Source organism: Centruroides sculpturatus, unplaced genomic scaffold, assembly GCF_000671375.1.
Source record: "Centruroides sculpturatus isolate CEXI.00-Female unplaced genomic scaffold, Cexi_2.0 scaffold1312, whole genome shotgun sequence".
Taxonomy (NCBI): domain Eukaryota; kingdom Metazoa; phylum Arthropoda; class Arachnida; order Scorpiones; family Buthidae; genus Centruroides; species Centruroides sculpturatus.
This window is the reverse complement of record NW_019385668.1, coordinates 154,672-165,504: the sequence shown is the minus strand read 5'-3', so window position 1 is coordinate 165,504 and position 10,833 is coordinate 154,672. Positions and strand designations below refer to the sequence as shown.

At 31.7% G+C, this 10,833-nt stretch overlaps 1 protein-coding gene across 1 annotated transcript; it reads left to right on the top strand.

The window, feature by feature from the left end:
• The first annotated feature begins 557 nt into the window (after nt 1-557).
• On the top strand, nt 558-1,586 carry LOC111641042 (non-histone chromosomal protein 6 homolog). The gene has a single exon (XM_023387148.1). It carries the CDS (start codon nt 913-915, stop codon nt 1,543-1,545), a length of 633 nt encoding a protein of 210 aa, XP_023242916.1. The 5' UTR covers nt 558-912; the 3' UTR covers nt 1,546-1,586.
• Nucleotides 1,587-10,833: the final 9,247 nt, after the last annotated feature.

Below are 10,833 nucleotides of genomic sequence, written 5' to 3'. Positions count from 1 at the left end.
TAGCGATGTAAACGTTATCAAAAATAGAAAAATCCATTCCTCTAATTCTATGATAATACACGGAAAAATACAAGATAAACAACCTACATTTGTGGAAATCCGCAAGAAAAGAAGTGCTCCTCTTGAATTTATAGAAAATCAAGCAAAATCAGAATATTTATTTGATATTCCCTTGATATTGCTTTCAGAAAGATACGATTTAGTTGATGATTTAAACGGAAACTCTGAAACAGATTTTTCTAAAAGATTTGATAATTTTCCACCAGGATTTATAGCAGTTCGTGGTAAAAGGAAATCAGAATTTACATATGAAAATATGACTAATGGAGATATAATTGATTGCACGAAAGCACAAGTTGCATTATGTCGTTGGTTTGTCGCTACAAAATGTTAAACCTTTAAATAAAAATGAAAAATAAAAATATTTTCACTAAAAAAAAAAAAAACATAAATAAAATAATTTCAAAGCATCATTATCGTTATTGGTTTAAATATTAAAACCAAAAATTTAAACATTTTATATGTAATAAAATTATTTTTCGGTCCCAAATAAATATACAGATTTCAATTATAGAATAAGTTAATATTTTCTGCTAGAACGTCACAATTATTCTCAACAATACACGCGTGATAATTGTTTAGAAAGAATCCAGTTCGTTTCTTTGTTTTCGTCAATAGAATTTCTGTTAAATTTTAAATCGTAAAGATCAGAAATATGAAACGAAACGAAAATGAAAATCCACGGGACATAAAATCAAATAGAAATGACAAGAAAAAATAAAATCTGGAAGAAAAAATCGTTTCCATCAAAATCGGAACCAAAATTGTCGTTCCCGTGTGTCAAGAAGAAGAAGGGCTTATACAAAACTTCTGAGAAACATCAGGAAACAAATTAAATTTCCGAAGAAGCCCATGTCTTCCTTTCTTTACTTTTACCTCGAAAATCTTCCTAAACTTAAAGCGGAGAGAGGAGTAAAAACGACAGAAGCCGCAAAAACCCTCGGACAAGAATGGAAAACTCTAGGGCAAGAAATTAAAGAAAATTATAAAAAGAAATCAAAGATGGATAGAGAGAGATATTGGAGTGAGAAGCAGTCTCTTCCGGCTTCTATGATTAGTCCATCAAAATACTTAAAACGTCAGTCTAAGTTACATCTTCCTAAGAAAAGTCTCTCCTCTTTCATTTATTATTATAAAGACATTCACGCCGACGTAAGAAAGGAAAATCCTCGATTTAAAACATCTGAAATCGCCAAAGAAGTAGAAAAAAAAAAAAAATGGAACTGTTTAAAGAAAGAAGACAAGGAAAAATATATAAAAATGGCCGAGGAAGACAAAGAAAGATATTGCAAAGAAAAGATAGAATTGGCACGTATGAAACTAGAGACCGTAAACGAGGATGAGAAACAACCAAGAGACAGTGAATCCAAAGAGAGTGAAGAATTAGCCGATGAACATCCGGATTCGATTAATGTGGCAAAATGGAAAGCTTGGCTGTTATTTCTAATGAATATTTTTAAGTCAGGATGTGATTTAAAAGAATAGAATTGACGTTAATCGTACTAAAAATTGATTCAAAATTTTTATTTGATTTCATCAGAATATAAATGTTTTAAAAATTGATTAACAATATATCTCGATAAGTTTTAGACTATTTACACAAACATTTGAATAAGTTATATATTTTAATTAATATCAAAATCTTAAATAAAGATTTATATGTTTAAAAAAACCATAAAATTTATTTCAAACCATCCGTTACTTTCGCACACCAGAAAATGTCTCACGATGGAGTCAACCATTCTTTAGTGGTTTCTCGACCGCCTCAATACGCGAAACATTAAATTAATAAATAAATTAGTAAGAAATTAATAAATAAATAGTAACTTCGTATTACATATTTAAGCCAGATACTAATGAATAACGATTATTTTTCATTACTTAAAGTAATGTTTCGTTAACAAGTCATTATCACTTATGGATTTTTCTCCCTTGCTGAAACACGTACTGATAACGCACATAACTATACTAAATTAGTATAGTTATGTGCGTTAACAGTATAAGCGTGTATAATTATAGTGTTTTATTTTTTAATTTAATGTATGTAGGTTTATGTTATCATTGTTATCAACTTATCCTAACAGCAGTAAATAATAACTTGTGCTGTACGAGTGTCATTGAATTTTTTAAATAGTATGTCTTAAAAGTTACATGTTTTAGAATCGTTTTATAATTTTTAAAAAATGTAATAATCTAATGTAAATGTTTCTTCTTATCAGTTGACTGATGAGGGGCTATACGCCCGAAACGTGTAAAAGTGCCCGTATCAACTGAATAAAGTGGATAAACGCCAAGTGTTTTAATAATAACACAGTCTTGTGTTCAATATTAAAAAAAATATGATTCTGAATAACGAATATACAGAAGGGTTTCCGTATAGAATTGGGTCTAATAGTCGATCAACCAAAGCCTGGTTTCAAACCAAACGAATCAAACCAAAGCCGAATGATGAGAATACCGCTCGACAATTTTTCGAAAACTCAAGCATTTCTGCTGATATTACAGGGGTTGATGAGGACTTGATTATGCGTTTCCATGTCATATTGCAGACAATTTCGTGGGGCCATGAAATCAATTTCATAGAATTTCAAGATTGTGCCTTCCAGACAGCTCGTTACTTTGTGCAGTTATATCCATGATTCTGCATGCCAACTTCGGCACATAAGATATTGATTCATGGTGCAGAAGTGATAAATTCATCGGTATTGCCGATAGGGTAGATGTCTGAAGATGCTCAAGAGTCTACTAATAAATACATTGAAAAGTTTCGAGAAGATTTTGCAAGAAAAGTTCCCGAGTGAAAACAGTGGAAGACACTATTTTACGCCTATTATTAATATCCGATCCGTTTATTTCGAGTTTGCGCGAATTACCTCGAAAAAACTCAAAGTCATTGCTTCCAGAAGCAGTTTTATTGTTAGTTGCGCCATGTATACCAGCAAGTACAGGAAGCTCCAGCAATTTCAAAGTTGAATCATCTGATTGTGAATCAAATTATTCTTTGGATGACGATGCATGAACTTTTAATCAACTGATTGTACGTTTTATCGTATTAAACAATATATGGATTTATTTTGAACTTTTTCTATAAAACTTTTTTTCGTTCTTGCATTCTAAGTGGTTGATCACTCTTTACTATGGGTAAAGCGATCTCGACTCAGATCGCGAGACAGGTCGAAATCGGTGTTTAATTCGATCCCAATCATAAAAGGCTTATCTTAGGACTTACATTCCTGTATTGTTTAAAAGTTCGAGGCGCATTTTTAAACAAAAAAAATTCATTTGCTAACTTCAATATTTTCTTTAATAAAATAAAAAAATTAATTAATCGCGAGTTTCAGTGAAGGTTCGGAGCTGTCCAGAGCCTCACATGTTTGCGTGCTGTAGCTATGGTCATAATATGTTTCATCTGTACAGTACCTTAGCTTGTTTTACATATCAATATTGTTCACAATACAAGAAAATATATAAATTGTAAAATAACAATAAATGGCAAGAAAACTATTAAAATTAATTTCTTTCCAAATGAAACCATCTGCGACAACTACTGATTATAAAACCAGAATCACCGTTACCAGGAACGGTTTACTATAAATAAACAGACCGTGTACAATTACACATTTTCCTTTTAAAGAGTGTAACCAAAAATTTTGGAATATGAAAATTCTTCCAAAAGTTTTATAATTATAAAATTCACAATACATGTTAAATAAATTAAAGCGAACATATTTAAGCAGCAATTTAGTTTAACAAAATTAAGCATAGACCATTTTCTTTTCACTCGTTTTAGAAGGTTTATAATCAATTTTCAGAACTTGTTATGAATTCTTTTACAAATGTTTTGCGGTGAAATTGGATTTCATCCTTTGTAATAGTCTGCACATTCTACTCTCAATCTCAGTTCGGGTATATTTCGACCATATTTTTCACAAAATATGTATTGTATTTCATATTCATTACATTAGGAAATGTGCCTGGAGTGCAATGGGACGTTACTATATCTGGCGAAACAGGTAACTTCTATTCTTCAAGAATGAGAAAAGTCCTTTACGGATATACGGTACGTTGAAAGCCTGTGAACGATCGCGAGGGCTTATGCTGTCTCCAGACCAGGGGCAGATCTACATAGGAACTAATAGGGCTCAAATATCAAGTGACCACGAAAATTTAATTATTGTCATAAATTTTTAACTTTTTCATTAACAATGAGCACTTATCGTATAGTAAAAAGTAGTTAATATTAATTATATAATAATAATGATGATTTATAGTATTATTTGTTTTATTGTAATCATAATTAGTCAGTAATTAATCATTGTGAATACTTGTTTATTTCTTATGCTTTTTATATAAGAAATAAAGTTTGTCATGCAAAACCATTTAATAAATAAATATATTTCAACTCTGATTTTGATATTATTAAAAATGAATTTTAAACTCCAATTTAGAAATGTTTAATCTAATCAAAAATGAAGCCTCCTTGTAATTCAATAAGCCTTAGGCCCAAAAAAACCTAGATCCACACTTGCTCCAGACTACAGAAAACAACGATAATACTGCTTTTTATTACAAATTAAATATTTATTATAACATTTTATATTTTTATCGTTAAGAGTTTTACAATAGTATTTATCTTTGAATTTATTATTCAATTGTAACGTCGTCCAAAAATTACACAATTTTCAACAATTGTCGTCCTCGAGACAACATTCAAATTCCTACAATTTTCTATGAACAAGATAGAGAAATATTTAAACTAATAAACTCAATAAAAATATTGGCTCTGCGATACGTAGAGACGAAACTACTAGTATAGTTACGAAAAATAAACGAGCATTTATTTATTATGACATGGTCACAATTCCGGGCTGCAATTTTTAATTATATTTTTAATTTATTTAACTTAAAATATTCTCCATCCCAATTAGAAGTGACGTGCCCCTGTACATCATACTTTTCTTTTAACAATACAGTTATGATGTAATTTATCAAAAGAAAATTATAAATTGTATTAACATTATTGTCAGTTAGCATTTGTGGGTTCCCAGACGAGGATCAAACTCGAGTAAACCGTGAGATTCTTGCGCAACACTAGATGTAAACAACGAGTCTCGGAACTGTTCGAGTATGTGTCAAACTATCTTTCAAGGTCTTAGCAGAAGACAAACTCTAACACGAGCGCTCATAAATAGGTAAATCATTGACTCGCGAGCCTATAAAATGTTGGCCGAGATAAACCTTTTCGAACAAAGACAGGAGATTTTTTGATAGATGAAAGATGAAAATGATCGTTAAATTCTTAGACGTAAAAAAATGGTATAAACAACGGTCTGAGTTATGAGTGCAGGTGTTATTGTTTCATAAACAGTCACCGAGCAGAATCCACAAAAAGGTATCAGATGGACACCTCGAATCGGACCTTTCCCGCGACCCGAAAATGTTTCGTATTGCACCTGGAGACAAAGGAAAGACCATTCGGGAAGCGAGGAATGGGACGAGGGACCAATCCGAAATGCGGTAGTGGGGAAAAGACTATAAACATCGGAACTTCAAAGTCGAAAGAGAGTCTCCTCGTGATTAAGCCTACAGTTGTGCTTTATCTATTGTGTTGTGCTACCGCCGATCACCTAGGACGCCGCAGCTTAACACCGAACATCTGCATCGTACAGAGATCCTTCTTGTCCGCCCGGGCTACGACCGATCATCCGAACTCTCACCGTTTCATAGGAACACCGAGATTTTGGAATTGTCAATATCGATGTAAGCATAAATTCGAANAAGGTTTATAATCAATTTTCAGAACTTGTTATGAATTCTTTTACAAATGTTTTGCGGTGAAATTGGATTTCATCCTTTGTAATAGTCTGCACATTCTACTCTCAATCTCAGTTCGGGTATATTTCGACCATATTTTTCACAAAATATGTATTGTATTTCATATTCATTACATTAGGAAATGTGCCTGGAGTGCAATGGGACGTTACTATATCTGGCGAAACAGGTAACTTCTATTCTTCAAGAATGAGAAAAGTCCTTTACGGATATACGGTACGTTGAAAGCCTGTGAACGATCGCGAGGGCTTATGCTGTCTCCAGACCAGGGGCAGATCTACATAGGAACTAATAGGGCTCAAATATCAAGTGACCACGAAAATTTAATTATTGTCATAAATTTTTAACTTTTTCATTAACAATGAGCACTTATCGTATAGTAAAAAGTAGTTAATATTAATTATATAATAATAATGATGATTTATAGTATTATTTGTTTTATTGTAATCATAATTAGTCAGTAATTAATCATTGTGAATACTTGTTTATTTCTTATGCTTTTTATATAAGAAATAAAGTTTGTCATGCAAAACCATTTAATAAATAAATATATTTCAACTCTGATTTTGATATTATTAAAAATGAATTTTAAACTCCAATTTAGAAATGTTTAATCTAATCAAAAATGAAGCCTCCTTGTAATTCAATAAGCCTTAGGCCCAAAAAAACCTAGATCCACACTTGCTCCAGACTACAGAAAACAACGATAATACTGCTTTTTATTACAAATTAAATATTTATTATAACATTTTATATTTTTATCGTTAAGAGTTTTACAATAGTATTTATCTTTGAATTTATTATTCAATTGTAACGTCGTCCAAAAATTACACAATTTTCAACAATTGTCGTCCTCGAGACAACATTCAAATTCCTACAATTTTCTATGAACAAGATAGAGAAATATTTAAACTAATAAACTCAATAAAAATATTGGCTCTGCGATACGTAGAGACGAAACTACTAGTATAGTTACGAAAAATAAACGAGCATTTATTTATTATGACATGGTCACAATTCCGGGCTGCAATTTTTAATTATATTTTTAATTTATTTAACTTAAAATATTCTCCATCCCAATTAGAAGTGACGTGCCCCTGTACATCATACTTTTCTTTTAACAATACAGTTATGATGTAATTTATCAAAAGAAAATTATAAATTGTATTAACATTATTGTCAGTTAGCATTTGTGGGTTCCCAGACGAGGATCAAACTCGAGTAAACCGTGAGATTCTTGCGCAACACTAGATGTAAACAACGAGTCTCGGAACTGTTCGAGTATGTGTCAAACTATCTTTCAAGGTCTTAGCAGAAGACAAACTCTAACACGAGCGCTCATAAATAGGTAAATCATTGACTCGCGAGCCTATAAAATGTTGGCCGAGATAAACCTTTTCGAACAAAGACAGGAGATTTTTTGATAGATGAAAGATGAAAATGATCGTTAAATTCTTAGACGTAAAAAAATGGTATAAACAACGGTCTGAGTTATGAGTGCAGGTGTTATTGTTTCATAAACAGTCACCGAGCAGAATCCACAAAAAGGTATCAGATGGACACCTCGAATCGGACCTTTCCCGCGACCCGAAAATGTTTCGTATTGCACCTGGAGACAAAGGAAAGACCATTCGGGAAGCGAGGAATGGGACGAGGGACCAATCCGAAATGCGGTAGTGGGGAAAAGACTATAAACATCGGAACTTCAAAGTCGAAAGAGAGTCTCCTCGTGATTAAGCCTACAGTTGTGCTTTATCTATTGTGTTGTGCTACCGCCGATCACCTAGGACGCCGCAGCTTAACACCGAACATCTGCATCGTACAGAGATCCTTCTTGTCCGCCCGGGCTACGACCGATCATCCGAACTCTCACCGTTTCATAGGAACACCGAGATTTTGGAATTGTCAATATCGATGTAAGCATAAATTCGAACAAATAAACGGGTTTTCTCTTGTAAAACATTTGTTCTTCATTTACCTCCTTCGCCACCGCCCACATACGCGGTTTCCCTTACGCTCTTTCTTACTAGGGATAAATTGTACTTCCCTTAATGTCGGCAACCTTACACATTGGACGATCCTATATAGTTAATGCGGGCCTCCGGCACCAACGGTTTTCATACCTAATTTCACCATTCATCTGTCTAACTCTTTTCTTGAGGTTAAGGATCGACAGACAAGCAGCTGGACGACAGTCGAAATTTATAGGTCTACAATTTTTTTCAAATTTCAGCCCAGAAGAACCTTGGAACTTGAAAATTTCCCGAACCTTGGAAAGATTTTACAATTATGTATAATTAAAAACAATTTAATATCAAATAATTGTTACATCTGGACGAACTTTCCAGATTCGGGAAATCTTCCATTAAGTAATATCAAGTTATTTCGAATTTAAGTAATAAAAAGATATATAAAATTATTAATTATCTTTAATTCAAATTCTTTTCTCGTCTTTCTAATATGCAGAACGATAATTATTAAGCTTGATTTTATCATATTTGCTGTGAAAAGAGCTGGTACTGTACGAATTTCGACCAATTGACTGAGTTAAATTGGACCCGAATCCGTTATAATTTTGCTATATGTTTACTAAAGTACGAGTTGAATTTAATCGTAAAAACTTTTTAAAGCGTATTTAATTTTCTAAAGTTGTTATTTCTATATTATGTATTATTTTAATAATAAAAATATAATAATTACGAAATAACTTCCGCGTCATTTCCAATTAAACAAGATATAAATATCAGACTCGAACCTGCAAAATTCAAACATTTAGCGTCTTACTAAAGTAAGTTCCAATTATAAAGAAAATGAAGTTTTTGTTGCTGATTGCTCTTACGTGTTTGTTGGCTTTAGGTAAGATTTTCCATACACAGAACTGCATTACTCGTATTTCTAATGATTTATTGTAAATTAATCAAATTTATAAATTCTGTAATGATTGTAATGCGATCAGTTATAGATGTTTTAAATATAATAGATATTCAGTGAGTATTGTAATAACATTTAGTTGTAGTAATCTGTGACTTTTTGCATTCAGCTTCTGTGAAAAAGTAAACAGAATGATGACGTATTCTAATTATTCATAAAGAAATAACGTGTTTTGATATGTGATAATTTTGATAGTGATAAAAATGATGTTTAATGTATGTAATATTTATTTTATTTATCCTATATTTTTTTCTGAAATGAAAGAAATAAATATCTTTGTGTTTTAAAATTCGTTTAAAGACTGTAAAGCACTTACGAGAATAAAGTGGATGTGAAAAAGTCTAGTGTCTAATATTCATACTTCATGGTGTCTTAAAAGATTTTTTAAAAAATAAATTGTTTAATTATGCTAGTAGTGTCGATTCAAACGCTTTTTGATCAATACCTTAAAAAGAAGGATCCTACCAACTTTCAAAGTTTATACAATTTTTTTTTTTTTTTTTTCGGAGAGAGAAAATTAGTAATGCTTCATATTAAACAAATTATTCGAATTTTCCGTATAGAAAAAAATGTGAACATTTTCTCGACAAGAAGAGTATATTTTTTGAAAAGAAAAACTATAATCGATTTACTCAGATCAGATTAGGTATTTTGGTGGTTGGGAGCATTTTTCATAACTGGATCTAAATAATTCTTATATAAAGTAAAATAAATTGCTGAACAATATAATTTTATCATTGGTTAGTTTTAAGTAATAGAAATTATAGTGTTCCTTTCTGTTCTGGGTCGGGACAGAAGGCTCCAAAGTTCAAGCCATCGAAAAATAAACACACCAATCGTTTTTTATATCATAAAAACGATTGATGTGTTTACTTTTTGTAGTTTAAAATTAAATATTACATTTCGTCACTGCTCTCTGTTTAGATCAGTGATTTGAAAAGTGGACACTATCGCTCTTTGATGGTGGTACTCATGAAACGCTAGTAGATAAGGGGTTGGAAAGCAAGAAAGATAAAAGTCAAATTTTATCTATCGAGATTTTCGCCATTTTTGACGTTTCAAACCCAAAAAAGTTATAAAAAAGATTCCTGCAATGAGTGCGTAATTTTCCCGTGTGTTATCTGTTAATTTTCCCGTGTGTTAACACTTTAAATGTTATTTTAACAATAACATTTAAAGTGTGTCTTGTGCCATCTGTTATGAGATTTTGTTATAAAAAATGTTATATATTATTAATTCTTATAAGATGACAAAAACTTTAATTATGAGGGTAGTGACGGTTTTTATTTTAAAAAGTTTTAAATGCTAATAACGAGTAATCTTCGTTAATTAAGTCCCATCTCTCTCTAGATATAACTTAGCGAAGATCATCCACTATTTCTCATCCTTTCTTTAACCACAAAAATTTACTATTATCACTTATATACTAGTTACTAAGGATGCACCGATAAGCAAAATGGCCGATTACCGATTAATCGGCCATGCATTATCGGCCGATACCGATTAATCGGCCAATTAGTGATAATAATTTATTGCATTAATAGTGTGAGATCCTGGAGTTAATTATACATTTAATTATAATGTGGAAAAACCCATTTTTCTCCACCTGGTATTTCCATCTCCCTCGGGTCAGGTAAACAAGAGACGATCGAATATCCTCTCAAAATCAACAATATCTTCCTCTGTTTCTAAAATAAATCTCAACACTTAATTGTTGACGCATAGAAACTTCGACATTGTTTAAAAAGCTAAAGTGTTTCTATGTTTAACAGAAACAAAATATATTTCTGTAATCGCTGATATTTGGACAGCAACTACAAACAATTCTCCTTTTTTAAGTGTAACAGCCCACTGGTTGAAGGATGATTTTCAGCAGGAAAGAGCTGTTTTGCAAATTGTTTCCTTTGAAGGTTCCCACACAGCTACACGAATCAGTGAACAGTTAAAAATTGTTCTTGAACAGTATAAGTTGACAAGTGATAAGATATTCTTAGTACTAAGAGATTCTGC